At 45.5% G+C, this 20,240-nt stretch overlaps 2 protein-coding genes across 2 annotated transcripts in view; one reads left to right on the top strand and one right to left on the bottom strand.

Moving 5' to 3' along the window:
* LOC138242549 (antigen WC1.1-like) overlaps window positions 1-20,240 on the bottom strand; it is a 621,195-nt gene that overhangs the window by 480,882 nt on the left and 120,073 nt on the right. The gene's annotated exons all lie outside the window — the stretch shown is intronic.
* LOC107075999 (scavenger receptor cysteine-rich type 1 protein M130-like) lies at window positions 155-19,517 on the top strand. Its single transcript, XM_069198922.1, has 15 exons — window positions 155-298; window positions 4,418-4,591; window positions 5,668-5,844; window positions 10,310-10,466; window positions 10,821-11,020; window positions 11,902-11,920; window positions 12,273-12,587; window positions 13,515-13,817; window positions 14,302-14,613; window positions 15,309-15,452; window positions 15,828-15,926; window positions 16,220-16,291; window positions 16,750-16,836; window positions 17,337-17,423; window positions 19,342-19,517. The coding sequence occupies exons 1-15, from the start codon at window positions 155-157 to the stop codon at window positions 19,515-19,517; spliced, it is 2,466 nt and encodes an 821-aa protein (XP_069055023.1).

The raw sequence follows: 20,240 nt of genomic DNA, 5'->3' as shown, positions 1-20,240 counted from the left end.
AAATACAAATTCCAGGTGTGTTTCTAAAATGTATTAATATAAAATATACAATAGACGTGGCGATAAACATTGTTTTTCTCTCTCTCTGCAGGCAGTGCTGATGTGAGGCTGGTGAATGGTGCCAGTCCCTGTGAGGGGACAGTGGAGGTGTATCATGGTGGAGAGTGGGGGACTGTTCGCAGTACTAGCTGGGATCTGGATGATGCTGCAGTGGTGTGCAGACAGCTGGGCTGTGGATCTGCTGTTTCAGCACCAGGAGCAGCTCACTTCGGACCAGGGTCTGGATCAGTCCTGCTGGGTTGGGTTTCCTGCAGGGGGTCAGAGGCTGCGCTGAGGGACTGTGGAAAAGATGGAGTGAAACAGTATGGCTACTCTCATGCCTATGATGCTGGAGTGAGGTGTTCAGGTAAGAGACACAGACTCTCTCCAGTCTCCAGCTTGAGGACAATGAAAACTCCTCCACTGATCTAGAGTCCATCATCATGATCAATTAAATTAAAATTAAATTAATTAAAATCTAGTATTGATAATATGATGATGAAAATAATAATTCAAAGCAATATACGTTATAAACATAATATATTTAATTTGATTGGTGTGTCTTGTATCTGTGTTTCCTCTGTGTTTATGCAGTCTCACTGAGCCTGTAGCTCATCCTCTCTCTCCAGGCACTTCAGTGTTGTTCAGTTTAAACAGGCAGGCTGTGCTAAGTGAGTCTGTATCTACTTCACTTTGTCTTTACTGTTTTAGCACTGGTGAAGTGACAATCTGCTGTGGTTCCACTGTGCTGTTGGGTGAAATGCCTTTTCATTTTCAGGTGTATTTGTTGGTGTCATTGTCAGTGGATCTGGTCAGTCTCAGGTGTGTTTTAATGGTATGTTGGTGTCAGTGTCAGTGGATCTGGTCAGTCTTAAGTGTGTTTTAATGGTATGTTGGTGTCAGTGTCAGTGGATCTGGTCAGTTTCAGGTGTGTTTAAATAGTATGTTGGTGTCAGTGTCAGTGGATCTGGTCAGTCTCAGGTGTGTTTAAATGGTATGTTGGTGTCAGTGTCAGTGGATCTGGTCAGTTTCAGGTGTGTTTAAATGGTATGTTGGTGTCAGTGTCAGTGGATCTGCTCAGTCTCAAGTGTGTTTTAATGGTATTTTGGTGTCAGTGTCAGTGGATCTGGTCAGTCTCAGGTGTGTTTAAATGGTATGCTGGTGTCAGTGTCAGTGGATCTGGTCAGTTTCAGGTGTGTTTTAATCGTATGTTGGTGTCAGTGTCAGTGGACCTGGTCAGTCTCAAGTGTGTTTTAATGGTATGTTGATGTCAGTGTAAGTGGATCTGGTCAGTTTCAGGTGTGTTTTAATGGTATGTTGGTGTCAGTGTCAGTGGATCTGGTCAGTCTCAGGTGTGTTTAAATGGTATTTTGGTGTCAGTGTCAGTGGATCTGGTCAGTCTCAGGTGTGTTTAAATGGTATGTTGGTGTCAGTGTCAGTGGATCTGGTCAGTCTCAGGTGTGTTTTAATCGTATGTTGGTGTCAGTGTCAGTGGATCTGGTCAGTCTCAAGTGTGTTTTAATGGTATGTTGGTGTCAGTGTCAGTGGATCTGGTCAGTTTCAGGTGTACTTAAATGATATGTTGGTGTCAGTGTCAGTGGATCTGGTCAGTTTCAGGTGTGTTTAAATGGTGTGTTGGTGTCAGTGTCAGTGGATCTGGTCAGTCTCAGGAGTGTTTAAATAGTATGTTGGTGTCAGTGTCAGTGGATCTGGTCAGTTTCAGGTGTATTTAAATGGTATGTTGGTGTCAGTGTCAGTGGATCTGGTCAGTTTCAGGTGTATTTAAATGGTATGTTGGTTTCAGTGTCAGTGGATCTGGTCAGTTTCAGGTGTGTTTAAATGGTATGTTGGTGTCAGTGTCAGTGGATCTGGTCAGTCTCAGGTGTGTTTAAATGGTATTTTGGTGTCAGTGTCAGTGGATCTGGTCAGTCTCAAGTGTGTTTTAATGGTATGTTGGTGTCAGTGTCAGTGGATCTGGTCAGTTTCAGGTGTGTTTTAATGGTATTTTGGTGTCAGTGTCAGTGGATCTGGTCAGTCTCAGGTGTGTTTAAATAGTATGTTGGTGTCAGTGTCAGTGGATCTGGTCAGTCTCAGGTGTGTTTAAATGGTATGTTGGTGTCAGTGACAGTGGATCTGGTCAGTTTCAGGTGTGTTTTAATCGTATGTTTGTGTCAGTGTCAGTGGATCTGGTCAGTCTCAAGTGTGTTTTAATGGTATGTTGGTGTCAGTGTCAGTGGATCTGGTCAGTTTCAGATGTGTTGGTGTCAGTGTCAGTGGATCTGGTCAGTCTCAGGTGTGTTTAAATAGTATGTTGGTGTCAGTGTCAGTGGATCTGGTCAGTTTCAGGTGTATTTAAATGGTATGTTGGTGTCAGTGTCAGTGGATCTGGTCAGTTTCAGGTGTATTTAAATGGTATGTTGGTGTCAGTGTCAGTGGATCTGGTCAGTTTCAGGTGTATTTAAATGGTATGTTGGTGTCAGTGTCAGTGGATCTGGTCAGTCTCAGGTGTGTTTAAATAGTATGTTGGTGTCAGTGTCAGTGGATCTGGTCAGTCTCAGGTGTGTTTAAATGGTATGTTGGTGTCAGTGTCAGTGGATCTGGTCAGTTTCAGATGTGTTGGTGTCAGTGTCAGTGGATCTGGTCAGTCTCAGGTGTGTTTAAATAGTATGTTGGTGTCAGTGTCAGTGGATCTGGTCAGTTTCAGGTGTATTTAAATGGTATGTTGGTGTCAGTGTCAGTGGATCTGGTCAGTTTCAGGTGTATTTAAATGGTATGTTGGTGTCAGTGTCAGTGGATCTGGTCAGTTTCAGGTGTATTTAAATGGTATGTTGGTGTCAGTGTCAGTGGATCTGGTCAGTCTCAGGTGTGTTTAAATAGTATGTTGGTGTCAGTGTCAGTGGATCTGGTCAGTCTCAGGTGTGTTTAAATGGTATGTTGGTGTCAGTGTCAGTGGATCTGGTCAGTTTCAGGTGTGTTTTAATGGTATTTTGGTGTCAGTGTCAGTGGATCTGGTCAGTCTCAGGTGTGTTTAAATGGTATGTTGGTGTCAGTGTCAGTGGATCTGGTCAGTCTCAGGTGTGTTTAAATGGTATGTTGGTGTCAGTGTCAGTGGATCTGGTCAGTTTCAGGTGTGTTTTTAATCGTATGTTTGTGTCAGTGTCAGTGGATCTGGTCAGTCTCAAGTGTGTTTTAATGGTATGTTGGTGTCAGTGTCAGTGGATCTGGTCAGTTTCAGGTGTGTTTTAATGGTATGTTGGTGTCAGTGTCAGTGGATCTGGTCAGTCTCAGGTGTGTTTAAATGGTATTTTGGTGTCAGTGTCAGTGGATCTGGTCAGTCTCAGGTGTGTGTCACGACCACCAGCCAGCGGAGATCAACACGTAAGCGAGCCAATCAGCACCAGCAGCGGATTACTACTAACAAGCGCCGCCGCACGAGTTAACACACCTGCAATTGCTCTACCGTGCGGCACGCCGGGTTATTTATACCATTCGTACCTGATTCCCGTTGCTCGGTATTGAGTTCTCTACTTGTTGCTCAGCCTAGCGTTCTCACCCCTCTTTTGCCTTCCTGGAATTCTGCCTGCACCTTTTGCCTTCGGACTTCGGATCTCGTCTCGCCCTTTGGATTGTTTGCTATCATTGCCTGTTTTGGATTTGACCCTGTAGCTCTCTTTTCGACTACGATTCTGTCTCACGTTTTGGATTGTTCGCCACCAGTGCCTTTACCGGATCTCGACTTACCTTCGCCTTCGGACTACGACTCAGCTCCTGGATTTGCTCGGTACGTTTATTTACCTCCCTGCGACTCCTGCATCTGCATCGGATCCTTTTCACCTCTACAGAGCAGCGTTACAGAATACCGAGCCTGATTATGGATCCCGCAGACGCACAGACCCTTCGTTCCCTTCTCCCGCAGCAATCCCAGACCATCGCCCAGCTTCAATCTTCTCTCCAACTGCTCACTAACCAAGTCGCCTGGCTTTTTTCTTCCCCTGTTTCGCCGGCTCCCGCACCGATTCCTGCAACGCCTTTTTTACAAACACCTGCTCCAACCACCGCGGCCCCGCCCACCACTCCCTCAACTTTACCATTTGTACTCCCGGAGAAGTATGACGGCAATCCTGCAGGCTGCAGGGGCTTTATTGCCCAGTGCTCCCTGGCTTTTCAGCTGCAGCCTGCGCGTTTTTCTACATCTCGACAGAGGATCGGATTCGCACTTTCCTTGCTCACAGGCAAAGCATTGGATTGGGCTGCAGTATTGCTTGCTAGAGGAGAGCAGCTGTTCTCTGACTTTCAGCTTTTTGCTGACCGTCTCCAGGCGCGTTTTTCTCAAAGCAACCCGGATTTGACTTGCCTTCGGCTTTCCTCTCTTCGCCAGGGCGACAGACCACTGCAAGATTATGTGGCTGAATTCCAAGCCCTCGCCACGGAGTCTGCCTGGAACCCGGAAGCTTTGGTTTGCCTCTTCGCTAAGGGTCTCTCGGAGGATCTAAAGGACCACCTGGTGCTCATGTCCTTACCAACCTGGTCTCTAGAGGCGGCTATCGCTGCGGTAGTTGAATTGGACACTCGCATTCGGCTGCGGAGAGCGGAGAGACACCCAGGAAGCAGACCTGTGCGCCCCATGGGTCCTCCCCTCGTGGCGCCCACCCTGCCACATGCACCCCTGTCCTTGGAGGAAAAGGAAAGGCGCCGTCAGGAGGGGCTGTGTCTGTACTGCTCTGCGTCGGGTCACCTGCTCGCTACTTGTCCTTTGAGACCCCCACATCCACCTCGAGCTCCCCCACTGCCTACTGTTAGTGTCAGTAGTGCTGTTTTTTCACAATCCTCTTCAGGGCCTTTATTCCCAGCTGAGATTTCCTGGATGGACACGCACCTTCCCCTTTCGGTTTTGGTGGATTCAGGGGCAGCTGGGAATTTTATGGATGCCTCTTTTGCTAAGAAGTGGGATATTCCTCTTGCTCCGCTTTCACCCCCTATCTGCATTCAAACGTTGGATGGGTCACCGATCGCTCCTGGACGTATTTCCTGGCAGACCATTCCCCTATCCCTTACTGTTGGTGCCACTCATGTGGAGGACATTTCACTCCTTCTCCTGGACTCCCCTGCTTACCCTGTGATCCTGGGCCTTCCCTGGCTCAAAAAGCATGATCCCCACATCTCCTGGGCCAAGAATGAGATCATTGCCTGGAGCCAGGCCTGTCGTGACAACTGTTGTCGTCCTCCACTCAAGGTTGCTGCTTCAGTAAACCTCTTGGAGTCGAGATGGACTCAGCCAAGGTGGCAGCTATCAATGATTGGCCTGTGCCACGTAATTTGAAGCAAATCCAACGCTTTCTAGGTTTTGCCAACTTCTACAGGCGATTCATCCGGAACTTTAGCTCCGTGGTGGCGCCCATTACGTCTCTGACCCGCAACCGTCCTAGTCGGGGTAAATGGAATCCGGAGGCTAACCAGGCATTCCTGCGCTAGAAACGTCTCTTCAGCTCCGCTCCTCTCCTACGGCATCCGGATCCCTCCCGGCCTTTCATTGTTGAAGTTGACGCCTCTGCCCATGGGGTTGGTGCAGTCCTCTCCCAGCGCCTCGAAGAGGATCGCCTCCCTCATCCATGTGCTTTCTTTTCCAAGAAGCTCTCTCCTGCTGAGGTTAACTATGATGTGGGCAATCGGGAACTCCTAGCTATCAAGCTGGCCCTCGAGGAATGGAAACACTGGCTGGAGGGGGCTCAGCACCCCTTTGTCATTATCACGGACCATAAGAACCTGTCCTATATTCAATCTGCCAAGCGCCTCAACTCGCGTCAGGCCCGTTGGTCACTTTTCTTTTCTCGTTTCAATTTTGTTATCACTTACACTCCTGGCTCCAAGAATGGGAGGGCTGATGCACTCTCTCGGCTCCATGACCCCCCAGACCTGGACGACACACCTGAACCAATCATCTCTCCTAACAGAATCGTGGCAGCGATTCATTGCTCCATTGAAGATCAGGTCAGGCGTGCCCTCAACGGAACTACAGTTCCTCTGTGCTGCCCCCCGGATAAGCTTTTCGTCCCGAACAACTTGCGTTCTGCGGTTTTGCAGTGGGGACATGATTCCCGGTTTGCCGGCCACCCGGGATGCAGACGCACTCTGGACCTCCTCACCAGGGACTTTTGGTGGCCTTCCATGCGATCTGATGCAGCAGAGTACGTCCGGGCTTGCCCGGTCTGTGCCAGGAGCAAGACTCCGCGCTCTAGGAAGGCTGGCCTCCTTCACCCCCTTCCAATCCCACACCGCCCTTGGTCCCACATAGCTGTTGACTTCATTACGGACCTTCCTAACAGTCAGGGTCATACGGTAATCATGGTGGTCTCCGATCGTTTTTCCAAAGCAGCCCATTTTGTCCCCCTCCCAGCATTGCCCACAGCCCAGGAAATGGCATCTTTGTTTGTACAACAGGTCTTTAGGATACATGGTTTGCCTGATGACGTTGTCTCGGACAGGGGACCTCAATTTATCTCGGCCTTTTGGAAGGCTTTCTGTCAAACTCTAGGGACTCATGTATCTTTGACTTCTGGTTATCATCCTGAGGCCAATGGTCAGGTGGAAAGGACCAATCAAAGCCTCCTGACCTTTTTGAGAGCCTTCACCTCCAGCTCACAGGATGATTGGTCATCACTACTTCCCTGGGCAGAGTATGCCCACAATTCTCTTACCTCCTCCTCCACAGGTCTCTCTCCCTTCCTTTGTTCTTTAGGTTATCAGCCCACTCTCATCCCTGTCACACCTCCGCTCACGGCAGTGCCGTCCGTGCAACAATATATTGCCAAACTGCGAAGGACCTGGAAAATGGCGAGGACAGCTCTTATTAAGTCAACCCAGCGCCACGCCAAATTCGCCAACCGACACCGCAGACCAGCCCCTCGTTTTCGGAAAGGACAGTTTGTTTGGTTATCTACACGGAACCTACCTATACATCAGCCTTCCAAAAAGCTTGGGCCTAGATATATTGGTCCCTTCCGGATTCGTTCCCGGATCACCCCGGTTACCTTCCGCCTTGCTCTCCCCCCTACCCTCAGAATACACCCCTCATTTCATGTCTCCCTCCTGAAACCTGTTTACCGCTCGCCCCTTGCGGCTCCCCAACATCGCCCGCCACCTCCTCGTCGCATTCAGGGGCGCCCGGCTTATACGGTGCCCGTGAAGGGGGGGTACTGTCACGACCACCAGCCAGCGGAGATCAACACGTAAGCGAGCCAATCAGCACCAGCAGCGGATTACTACTAACAAGCGTCGCCGCACGAGTTAACACACCTGCAATTGCTCTACCGTGCGGCACGCCGGGTTATTTATACCATTCGTACCTGATTCCCGTTGCTCGGTATTGAGTTCTCTACTTGTTGCTCAGCCTAGCGTTCTCACCCCTCTTTTGCCTTCCTGGAATTCTGCCTGCACCTTTTGCCTTCGGACTTCGGATCTTATCTCGCCCTTTGGATTGTTTGCTATCATTGCCTGTTTTGGATTTGACCCTGTAGCTCTCTTTTCGACTACGATTCTGTCTCACGTTTTGGATTGTTTGCCACCAGTGCCTTTACCGGATCTCGACTTACCTTCGCCTTCGGACTACGACTCAGCTCCTGGATTTGCTCGGTACGTTTACTTACCTCCCTGCGACTCCTGCATCTGCATCGGATCCTTTTCACCTCTACAGAGCAGCGTTACAGTGTGTTTAAATGGTATTTTGGTGTCAGTGTCAGTGGATCTGGTCAGTCTCAGGTGTGTTTAAATGGTATGTTGGTGTCAGTGTCAGTGGATCTGGCCAGTCTCAAGTGTGTTTTAATGGTATGTTGGTGTCAGTGTCAGTGGATCTGGTCAGTTTTAGGTGTATTTAAATGGTATGTTGGTGTCAGTGTCAGTGGATCTGGCCAGTCTCAAGTGTGTTTTAATGGTATGTTGGTGTCAGTGTCAGTGGATCTGGTCAGTTTTAGGTGTGTTTTAATGGTATGTTGATGTCAGTGTCAGTGGATCTGGTCAGTTTCAGGTGTATTTAAATGGTATGTTGGTGTCAGTGTCAGTGGATCTGGTCAGTTTCAGGTGTGTTTAAATGGTATGTTGGTGTCAGTGTCAGTGGATCTGGTCAGTTTCAGGTGTGTTTTAATGGTATTTTGGTGTCAGTGACAGTGGATCTGGTCAGTCTCAGGTGTGTTTTAATGGTATTTTGGTGTCAGTGACAGTGGATCTGGTCAGTCTCAGGTGTGTTTTAATGGTATGTTGGTGTCAATGCCAGTGGATCTGGTCAGTCTCAAGTGTGTTTTAATGGTATGTTGGTGTCAGTGTCAGTGGATCTGGTTGGTTTCAGGTGTGTTTAAATGGTATGTTGGTCCAGAATTTAATAATTCAAGAAACCAATGCAGCTTTGGATATAAATAGAGAAGAAACAGTTCTGTTGGCTCATTTATGTAAATTAATGATTTCAGGTTTGATATTTCAGACTAGACCGCTAACATCTAAACTGCTCTGCCATATGTTGACTTCTTTAAGGCACTGTTGGTCATGTATTTTCTTGTGATGTACTGTAGCCTGTTACGATCCCTGCCTCCCGGCAACGGAGGAGGCAGAAGAAGGCGTAGCCTTACTTCATCAGTCTACCTATCAGTTTACTTATTCACCACCACACCCCCGTCTCATCCTGTATTTAAACACCTGTCTGTTCCTACCTCCTGGCTCAGTATTGGTTTTCCTTTCGAGCTTCCTAGTTGCGCTACTCCTTCTTCTGCTTTGTGTCTTTCTTGGTTTGCGGATTACGATTTTTCCCCCTTTGACGACGGTTTTTCGGATCATGGCTTGGCTTCGGTACTCACTCTCTGTTTTGAATCTCTGGCTTCCCCTGGACTCCCGGATTGCTCTATTGTCTACGGTTTCGGATCACGGTTTGGCTTCGCCAACTCGTTCCCTGTTTGGATCTCTGGGTTCCCCTGGACTCTCGGCTCGTTTCTTCGACTACGGCTTTCTTCGGATCACGGCTAGGCTTTATCAGATCCTCCAAGTGGGCTCATTCACTGGTTTCGGTTTCTCTTACCGAATCCCTAACATAGCCAGGAGCTGACAGCTAGACCCAGCTGTGTGTATGTGGAGCTGAGCTCCAACGTCATTCTCTGAGATCTGCTTTCATGTGGAGAAGCACAACCCTGGATGTGTCCAGAGCGTCTGTCAGTGCCCAGGTCAGACAGTCCTGCTCCAGCAGTGCCAGGCTGTGAAAGTCCTGGTCTTGTCCAGAGTGTCTGTCAGTGCCCAGGTCAGACAGTCCTGCTCCAGCAGTGCCAGGCTGTGACAGTCCTGGTCTTGTCCAGAGTGTCTGTCTTTGTAGAAATAAAGGCAATTTATTTCAAGTTCCAGGTCAGACAGATGTCCCAGCAATGCCAGGTTGTGACAGTCCTGTTCACAGTTTTTGTCAGGGGTCAGGTCAGGCAGTCCAGCTGCAACAGTAGCTGGACTGGGTGTGATAGGCTTGGTTTTCTATAACCTCTGCACCACTTTGGACGTGACGTCTAAAACAACTTTATTTTTTATGTAAGTGTTCATTTCTGCTTTATATTGAAGGACATTGTTTAGTTCCCAGGTTTTCTCCAGGTTTATCAGGAAGCTTTGGGGTAGAATGTGTTCTTCATCTTGGTTCAGGGTCTCAGATATCTGCAGGTCAATTACTTGTGTTTCACAACCAAATTCCCACTTTGAAGCCCAGAGTTCTAGGATGTCAGCCCCTATGACACAGTGGGGTGCGCAGAGGTTCTGGTCATTTTACTTATTTTTCATTGATCTCTCAGTGTTTCTGTGGAAGTGACTTGATCTGCAGTGAATGTGTGCTTGATAAATTACAGATTAATTTTTAGCTGAGCAATTTCCCAAAATTCCAAAACAGTGTATAGTTTTAGTATTCTTTAGAATTCCTCACAATTATGTTCACATAATGAATACTCACTCTCTATTCCTGCTCTCTCTTCCTATCTTTTCTTATATTCAAGCATATCAAGTGGTCAGGGACAGTGATCTCTGTTATTGTTCTGATATTCCAGCTCATTGAGGGGTCAGAAAGGTCAGGGACAGTGATCTCTGTTATTGTTCTGAAATTCCAGCTCATCGAGGGGTCAGGCTGGTTGGAGACAGTGATCTCTGCTCTGGGAGACTGGAAGTGCAGCACGGAGAGACCTGGGGCTCAGTGTGTGACTCTGACTTTGACTGGCAGGATGCAGAAGTTGTCTGTCGAGAGCTGGACTGTGGGGTTCCCTCACAGGTGCTGAAGGGGGCTCATTTCGGGAAGGGGGAGGGACAGGTCTGGACAGAGGAGTTTCAGTGCCGGGGAAGTGAATCGCACCTGTTCTTCTGTCCAAAGTCCTCCACAAACACACAGAGCTGCACCCATGAGAACGATGTGGGACTGGAGTGTTTTGGTAAGAGGGGGATAATTCATTTCATTTTGTTTTTAATGGAGCTCAAAACTGAAGCTTAGAAGAGAAACAAATAAGTGTTGCTATAGCTCTGATTCAATACTGGGGATTGGTGTTTAACCATGAAAACTCAATACGATGATCTTCTGATCAACAGTAACTTAATTAAACCATAAATTACCAGCCTTGCTGATGAAGAAAGTATTTCAGATTGAATTGGATTGAACAGTAACACGTTAGTGAGATACTTATATGACAGTAATTTAAAGCTCAGTATTGTAAGGATACTTGAAGGGTTATTGCTGGTTGTTGTGTTGTGACACTTTGTCTCTGCTCTCTCCCCTGTCCTGTGTGCAGGATACACAGGGTTCAGGCTGGTGAATGGCTCTGACTCCTGCTCTGGCCGAGTGGAGTTACAGTGGCTCTTCAGGGACTGGGGGACAGTGTGTGACCTGTACTGGGACCTGAGAGACGCCAGTGTTCTCTGCCAGCAGCTGGGCTGCAGGGAGGCTGTTGCAGCTCCAGGACAGGCCAGGTTTGGACAGGGCAGTGGACCAGTAAGGGCTGATGTGTTTGAGTGCCAGGGCAATGAGAGCCGTCTCTCACACTGTGCTATCTCTACATGGGGGAGAGCAGTGTGCTCTCATGGACAGGACGCAGGAGTCATCTGCTCTGGTGAGAATTATGTTTAAAAATCATGTGCTTACACACAGCAGCACACTGTCTTCATGATTTACTGAATACCTGCTCTGTTACACGCTGCCAGTAAAAATATATTCCTTAAAGCATGTGAGCGTATTTGAATCATATAATATATAACTCAAATATTAACTAAAGGGGTAATCATTTTCATTGTCATTTTTTTTTCAGATGATTAGGTACAACAATTCACTGAGGACTAAAAATCAGTTTTATATTTATATTGATTTCACTGATGGTTCTAAAACATGAAAGAAAGTATTGGATCTCAGTATCCCGTAATTAACACCTGAACTGTTTAATTAGTTTAATTAATGGAGCCCTATTTAACAGGAGGCTGAAAAAAAAGTGAGTCTCAGAAAGTCAATAATTACAGATGTTATGTACAGTTGAGCCCCACACACAGCTGACCCTGCACTGGTGAAACATCACTCCTGTGGACAGAAATGAGCTCCTTTCTTCTGTTTTGCAGACTCAAATATGACCAGAGATTCACCTGGAGCAGGTAAAGAGAGATTGAAGACTGTCTTAATCACATCAGTGCTGTTTTAATTCTAGTTTCATTTCTGGTGCTAAACTGCACCTCTCACACATGGTTCACAGTCTGTTTTCTCTCTCTCTGTTTGTTTCACAGGTTTCCCTTCTTCAGCTGTTCCCTTTTCCAAAACACCAGGTATGAATTAGCCCCTGTTCTGTATCTCCAGGGCTCTCAGTGTGTGTTGATGTCTCTGTTGCTCAGTGGAATCCCAGATCAGTCAGTGAGGCAACAGCTGTGTGTGTGCAGTTTTTTCTGTGTGTCACAAACACACTAGGGTCTTTGGGATCTACAGCAAACGCATCTATCTGAATACTGCAATTTGTCACTGGTGGAGCTATTGTCTCTGTGCCCAGCAGTGGGTCAGAAAAGTAACTTATCTGGTATACTGCTTATGAACAATCTGTTACAATAAGTATATATTAAATTAATCAAAAGTCAAGAAACATTGTACTTGAACTGTATCTGCTGTGCCTAGTGGGCCGAGATAATCTTCAACTTGTAACAGCAGGTCATGGTGATCTCTTAGTACTGCACTGACCTCTGACCCCTAACCTCTAATTCTCTGCTCCTAGATCAGCTGTCCCTCAGGCTGGTTGGTGCAGGAGGTGACTGTGCTGGGAGGCTGGAGTTATATCACAATGGTTCCTGGGGGACAGTCTGCGATGACTCCTGGGACCTGGCAGACTCTCAGGTGGTATGCAGACAGCTCCAGTGTGGGACGGCCCTCAGTGCCCCAGTGCCGGCCTCCTTCAGCCAGGGAACTGGACCCATCTGGCTGGACGAGGTGGGCTGTATGGGGAACGACTCGTCTCTGTGGGAGTGTCCCTCAGCAGGGTGGGGACGGCATGACTGTGGACACAAGGAGGATGTGAGAATCCTGTGTTCAGGTAGGGGAGATAATTAAAATTACAATGATTCAGATTCTTTAATCCCACATTGTGGATATGGCTTGCATCTAGAGTGTCTAAATATGTTTGACTTGTGAGAATGTGAGAATCTTGTGTTCAGTAAGTTAACTAAATAAAATAATCCACATACTGGAATTCCACATTGTGGATATGGTTTGCATCTGGAGTGCTTAAATGCATCTTGTTGAGGAAAAGACTGAGCTGGATGCAGAATTAATTTTAAAATAAATATTTATATTTATGATACAGATGTGAATGCACATATTCACATCCCAGCAAAAATAAATAAAGAGAGAAAGAAACTCAAGAGAAATTCCCCTCCACTAGTGAATGGGGATATATTCATCTCAGTCCTCCAGTAAAATCTAGGGTCCAAACTTTAAACTTCTCACATCAATAAGACCTGTTGTCTGTTTGGGTGTATTTGTCTTGGCCATTATCTTTCATGATTTTCTGCCTCAAATGTTTCATTTTGATTTGTTCCAAGAATGGCTTCTGGTCAGATCCTGATGACCCACACAGTGTTAAATGTCACCCTGAGCCACGTTTTCTCCATTCACAACGCTGCACCGCTTATCCTGAGCCAAGAGTTCTACTTTCATGCCTCAGTCTCTTAGTTGTGCTGCTGCTGAATAGCCAAGCTGATCAGAATTACATTTTGGGTCAGAACCTGATCATGTAATGGGATTTTAAAGTTCTGTGTGATGCACTGTCCAGATTCTGAATGAACAGAACCACACAGTCCTGCCTGTCACCTTCATGTCAACTGTGTTATTGTACAGCTGTCATTGTTTCATTACATGTTCATTTCATTTCATTGCTAGTTGTTTCTTACCAGTTCAGAATGAAACGTTGGGCTGTCTTGTCAGGGTTTGTTTCCTTTAACTTTCCCTGCTGTCTTGACAGATTACACTCTGCTGAGACTGTCTGCAGGCTGTTCAGGACAGGCAGAGGTTTACTACAATGGCACCTGGGGCAGTGTGTGTCAGAATGGCATGACTGACTCCACAGCTGCAGTGATCTGTAAACAGCTGGGCTGTGGAGACAAGGGCACCATCAGAGAGACAAACTCCAGGCTGAGCCCAGATCCCAAATGGCTGGACTTTGTCTCCTGTCGCAAACATGACTCTTCCCTGTGGCAGTGTCCCTCCTCCCCCTGGAGTCAGAATGACTGCACAGACCAAGAAGTGGCTAATATCACCTGCTCAGGTAGAGAGTGAAGAGTAATGCTGCCTTCCTCTTAAACAGCTCTGCAGTGATTTGTCTTTATCTCGAGCAGCTCTGTGGATTAGTGTTTTGCCAAGTTCAGAACATAATAAGAGCTTTCAATTGAATTATTATAAATTTATATCCAAACATGTATAAAAATGAAAGCAATGTCATTGTTATTCATTTTATAATAATAATGTTTTTATATGACTATTAATTCTTGAAGGTCTTAGAAAAGAAGCTGACAGAAGCACTCCAGCCCCTCAGGAGCAGCAGCCTCAGCAGCACTGCCCAGGTGAGTTCAGTGTGTAAAACAGTCAGCCCTGAGCTGAGGAACAGTAACCATACAGCTCTCTTCTAGGGTCACTCTATACCTCACTAATCTCTACTACAGTCACTGAGCTGAAGACACTCAGTAACCTCTCTGCTCTCGTCTACAGTCACAGATCTAATGACACTGAATAACCTTTCTGTTGACTTTCAGTCCCACTGGCTCTGCGCCTGGTTGGAGGCACTAACTGCTCTGGCCGGGTGGAGCTGCGGTATGAGGGCTCCTGGGGGACAGTCTGTGACGACTCCTGGGACCTGCAGGATGCCCAGGTGGTCTGCAGACAGCTGGGCTGTGGGGACGCAGTGAGTGCAGCAATAGAGGCCTCATTCGGACCAGGAAACGGCGCCATCTGGCTGGACGAGGTGAACTGCACAGGCAGTGAACTTCACCTGTGGGACTGCTGTCACTCTGGACTGAATCAGGGTGACTGTCGACACAAGGAGGATGCAGGGGTTACCTGTACAGGTGAGGGGAGTCTTAGCACTGTAGATGAACAAAGTAGCAGATCGATGGAGAAGATACACTGTTACACATATTTTATCACTGCCTAATATCTAACTGAACCAGCTAAGATCATCAGTCACAAGATTAGGATGTTTTGTAGCCCTGTGTATGTGTCTTTAATTCAGAACAAGACACCTTTCATCCTGCAATCCTACATTTGACCTCAAGGAACAAATGTAAAGATTTTTTTTTATTAAGACCACTGTGGATTCAACCTGCTGTAAAACCAAAGGCAATATATTGACAGCTCTCCTATCTCTTTTACAGGTTTGTCAGAGACAACAGCCAGTCCAACAACAGCTACAGGTGAACATAAATCCTCCTTGTCATTGATAACTCCTGTCTTTCTGTCTCTTCAGATTCCCAGTGTTGCTGTAGTGTCTCCTCTCCTCCCTCATTGTGAAGATCAGTGTTTTCAGTTTCCCGGTGTAGATCTAGTGCTAGTGTCCTCTCTTTCATCACTGATTTACTGACAGTCCTGGTGGTTTAGATTTGGAATTCTTAACTATTCTTCGTTGACCTTGGGTTCACCCTGAAGCCATGATAGCCCCATATGGGAACATGAGGAGAACAGGACATTCCATCTGTCGAAGCATATATGAGCCCAAGAGCACCTCTCCTGATCCCTGTTCATCCATTGTCTCCCCCTCTCTCAGGCAGAACCAGGACAACACCCCAGACACAGCCGCTGGGAGGCCTGTCTGCCTCGCCCCTGGTCCTCCTGCTGCTGGGGGCTCTGCTCTTCGTGGTGCTGGCTCTGTTAGTGGGGCAGCTGATCCAGAACAGGAAGCTGAGGAAAGGTAGGGAGGGAACTCTCCATCCACATAGTGACCTCTAGTGGTCAGTTCTGTCACTCACATGGAACTTATATTTACATAATTACCTTGAGGAATAAACCTGCTTTAAAATCACAATTGCCTGAGGTAAAACCTGTCTAATTTAAAGGTGTGCTGGATGTGAGCAATTTTAATAGGGTAGAGAAATCCATTTGAAGTTTAAGAAAGATTATTTGAAAAAGATTAGCAACAATTACAGGTGGAGATATCAGGAAATTTGCAAATCCAGAATCATAACATTTGTGTGCTCAAATGTCCAAAATAGGTTTAGGAGTGACATTTTTTATCTTGTACTCCTCTCCCTGCATGTTAACCCTGAGTGTCTGTTTCCTCACACAGCCCTATCTAAGGGAGCACTCGGCCCCTATCATGATGCCGTCTACGAGGAAATAGAGTACAAACTGGCCAGAGAGGGAACCTACAGCGCCCCCAGGAGAGGTGAGTGGAGACAGTCTTCAGGTGTGATTAGTCTCCAACCTCTAAGGAAAATCTGAGGACTTACACTTGTAGAAAATCTCACTCAACTGGTTTCTGACAAAAAGGGTATTTTTTAGTTTTAAACCTGTAGGGTTTTTTCTCAACTGGTGTCAAACTAAGTGAAGAAAATCAACACAGCACGATTCTGGATCTGCCTTATAAACACAAACTCACACACTGGCTTCTCTTCCAGTAGAGGACAGTGAGGCTGCTGTCTGACTGCAGGTAATACTGATCTGTCCTCCTGTTCACAGGGAGATTCCTCTCTGATGAGCTGCCCTCTGGATACGATGATGTGGAGGACAGTGAGGGAGACCCAGTACCAGGTGAGGGGAGGTGGAGTCAGGGGGCTCAGTGTGGGAGTGAGGAGGTCTTCAGTCCAGAACTCACTCTCACCTCAAACCACGCTGACATTTAGAGAACTTATGTAGAAAATCCTGAATTATATAAATATAACCACACGTGTTTGATACTTTATAAAGTCTGTTTTTCAGTGTTGCCTCACACTAGCATTATCTCAGCAAATCATAGATGCTGAGCAAAACTAGACCTGGTCAATACTGGGGTGGTAAACAGGGTGCTGCTCTCATTGGTTTTGATAGAAAAGGAGACTGCGGAACAGCATGCTGCCTTTCAGATCAGATAAATCAGCGACCCTAGAGTTTTGGCTTAACTATACACCATAAAACATTTAAAATCACACTTTCCAATTACTTTGCAGCTCTATGGTCAAAGTAAGTCTGAGTCCTGAAGTGTAAATTCTCTGTCTCTCTGTGTGGTTCAGGAGACTCGATAACTCCTCTGAAAGAAGAGATCCCAGAGTACTATGATGATGCTGTAACTGTACCTCAGAGTCCAAATGCCTTGTCAGGTGGGTTATTTCAGTCCAATCACATGGGGAAACTCTGCACCAATCCCACAGAGTCTGAATCTCTCTACTCTTTCTTGGATCTCAGCCTCTGAATACGGAGTCTGTACTACTCTGCACCAGTTACATGAATCTGACTCTCTCCCTGTGATCTCAGCCCTGCAGCACTCACTCTGGGTCACTGCTGCCAGTGTCCGGCTCCTCTTCAGTATCTCATAGGGTTCACATCACCACCCTCACTGTCCAAATACAGCCAAACTTTCTCTGCCTTGTTTTCCTTCAACATCTTATTTGAAAATCTAGGAATTGTTTTACATTTATTACAGTTGTGAATAGGACTGGAAATCAGGTTCCCCCTGATCTCCTGTACTTAGAGCCTGGAGTTTTAGATCCTGTGTGATGTTCAGTTAATCAGTGTGTTCTGATGAGCTCCAGCAGTCCTGTGCTCTAGATAACTCAGTGTGCTGATGTGTGACAGTGAAGCTGTGCTCTGTGTGCTTTAGGAAAGCTGATGTCCTCTGTGAAAGAAGAGGCCCCTGAGTACTATGATGATGCCATCACTGTGCCCCAGAGTCCAGACACTGTGTCAGGTGAGTTATTATAAAAAAGACTAAGGAGTACCCCCAGTACCAGCCCACAGTAGCCTTTATCATTAGAAATTAGTCTCAACCTAATTTCATATCTGCAAATAAACACTACCTAGAAGAGAAAAGGTCTCTGACAGGCCAGTCTGTGTCAGAATGACAGAGCCATTACTGACCTTCTCTTCTGTTCACAGGGAGACTCCTCTCTGATGAGACACCCTCTGGGTACAGTGATGTGTTCAGCAGTGAGGAAGACCCCACTTCAGGTAAAAGGGGCTACAGCCAGGGGGCTCGGTGTGGGTTAGGTAGTTCAGGGATGGGAAAGATAACCTCCAGTAATCCATCTCTGTTGCACTGTCGTCCAAGACAGGGGGGAATCAGGCATTTTGCAGTAGCAGTAGCTTCACTCTATCATGTCCTACAAGGATCAATAACAGCCAATAAAGACTGAGTGACCTGAATTGTACAAAGTTAGATCACAGTGTCACTGAAACCCACCTACTGACACACCTAGCCAATCAGATTTAAATTAATTTAAATTGATCAGCAGCTTTAGATTCCCCAAGACCAGGAATTCTGTTCTCTGACTGCAGAGAGAATTACTAGGCTCAGAAATTATTAGGTCTTCCTCACGTGGTTTTAGAGCATTGATACTTCATAAGTATAAGTGAATTCTACACTGAATCATCAATTCTTCCAAAAAGATACAATTTAATTAAAAAAACCTATTAAACACTTTTGAGTACAATATAGAACAACATCTATTCTATATACTATAACTGTTAGCCCACTAATAGCCATTGATATCAAAGCAGAGTACTTCTCAGATACAGTATGTTCTATTATGCTTATTGTTTGTTATGCAAATTATGATTATATCAATAAATTGTATATTGTCTGGTTAGAATACATGTGTGAGACTATAGATTATTATGTTTGATTAGTTCCTAAAAGTCTACAAGTACTCTCAAAATATACTGCTATAATTTCTTATTGTTACAGAAAATTAAAATCCCCAATCACTACACAATTGTGACTATGTAAGTGTTTTAAAAAATCTAGGTACACCTGGGTAATGTCATCAATTCCAATTCCAATTACGGTACATGGCTAGGGGCTGCAAAGCAAGGAGATGTTTGCTGAGATGCTGAGGTGTGAGATTCAGAGATCAAAGCAACCATAAACTTCTGGTTAAATGATTGTCAATCAACTGTCAATGATAGAAGGCGAGAGCTACTTCTTGCTTCTACTACTTGTCCAGATCAACTGGAAAGACCGGACTGGAGTTTAGTCTTTGAACCTCATAAAGAGAGCTTGCCTTTCTGTTGTTTTTAGAAACTTTTATTTCTTTTTTATATAATCCCTTAGTTAAAAAGTGCCTCTCCTGGCTAGTGGGAGCATCTTTAGAACAGGGAGATAGGTTCCCATTCATTTTGTAGCAATTGGGTTCACAAAGAAAGAGATTTAACTGTAGGTTGTAATGTCTTTGGTTTAGAAGGTTTGGTTTATCTCTTTCTTTTATGTAGGTGTTCTGTAAAAGCTGAATACTTGGTAGCGGTTTGAGGATTTTCTGGGTGTTTAGGATGTAGGTGTCTAAAACACCTTGTTAGCAAATTTGTAATTGCGTGTTGTATGTTTATGTTGTGTGTAGTGTTGTTAACAAATATTTAACTAATTGTCTGAACTATTACTTTTTTCAATAAAGCTGTTCCAAAGAACAAATCTCTTAGGTGCCTTTAACTATACCAAATGCTTGGGTATATTCTTGGCAAAATCTTTAAAAGTAGGGGGTTATGATTAATTTATTTTTTAATTTATCTACTCAGTCATTTTTGATATTCACAATTTTCATAATCCTAATATGTAACAATATTATTTCAATAACTGGCTCATTTGACAAATCATGAGTCTGTCTCTCTGTCAGGTGTCCTCCAGCCTGGCCCTGGAGTGGACAGGGTCCTGCCCACACTGCCCTCTGAAGAAGGAGCCCCTGCCCCTGATAGGACTGACTACGATGATGTTGGGGATGACTCTCAGGGAGAGGATGGGCGCTGTGAGACTGACAGAGCTGTCTGGGAGAACCTCCTCCAGCAGGTCTAGACACAGAAGAGCTTCACCAACAGAGTCACACAGTCTTACAACAGTTCTGAGCACTGAGACTGTCTGTCACCTGAGAGCTCTGACCAGTGAGTCACTGTCCTCATTGACTTTGTCTACAGGACCTGCAGTTTGTGTTTTAAAACAGGGAGACCTTAAAGTTCCCTATTCCATTCAGTCTTTTTTTCTTGTACAATATGATATGTTTCTGAAATAAAACTATTAATTGATATAGAATTCTGAATGTAAGATTTCTGATGTGCAGAAATGTATAGACATTTTCTTAACGTTTCCTTTTTAAAAATAAACTTTTTAAAACCATTTTGTCATTCATTTGTAATTTCTTAATTTTGTACAATTAAAGACTTTTAATTAAATATATAAGGAACCTTTGGCCACTCACAATGATAAAATCAACCCCAGAAGGAGAGAATGCCTAAATGTTTGTGATCAATTCATAAGTATGATTTAATCCACACAAGGAACAAAAGGCACTGTCAACAGAACCAGATACAACACAACCAAAGAGACAACCTGGCTGTTATTTACATTCCCTTCAAATCAAAAGGTTAAGATAGATAGATACTTTATTGATCCCATGAGAAGAAATTGCATCTATCTATCTAAGACTCCTTGTCCTGCCTTCAGGAGCTGCTCAATTTAAAACGCAGCACCCCACAGCACTAGAGACACCCCAATATTCACTTTATACTGCACTCAAAGGTA

Source organism: Lepisosteus oculatus, chromosome 14 (assembly GCF_040954835.1).
Source record: "Lepisosteus oculatus isolate fLepOcu1 chromosome 14, fLepOcu1.hap2, whole genome shotgun sequence".
Classification (NCBI taxonomy): Eukaryota; Metazoa; Chordata; class Actinopteri; order Semionotiformes; family Lepisosteidae; genus Lepisosteus; species Lepisosteus oculatus.
The sequence above is the reverse complement of the archived record's forward strand: the minus strand, read 5'-3'. Positions and strand labels throughout refer to the sequence as shown.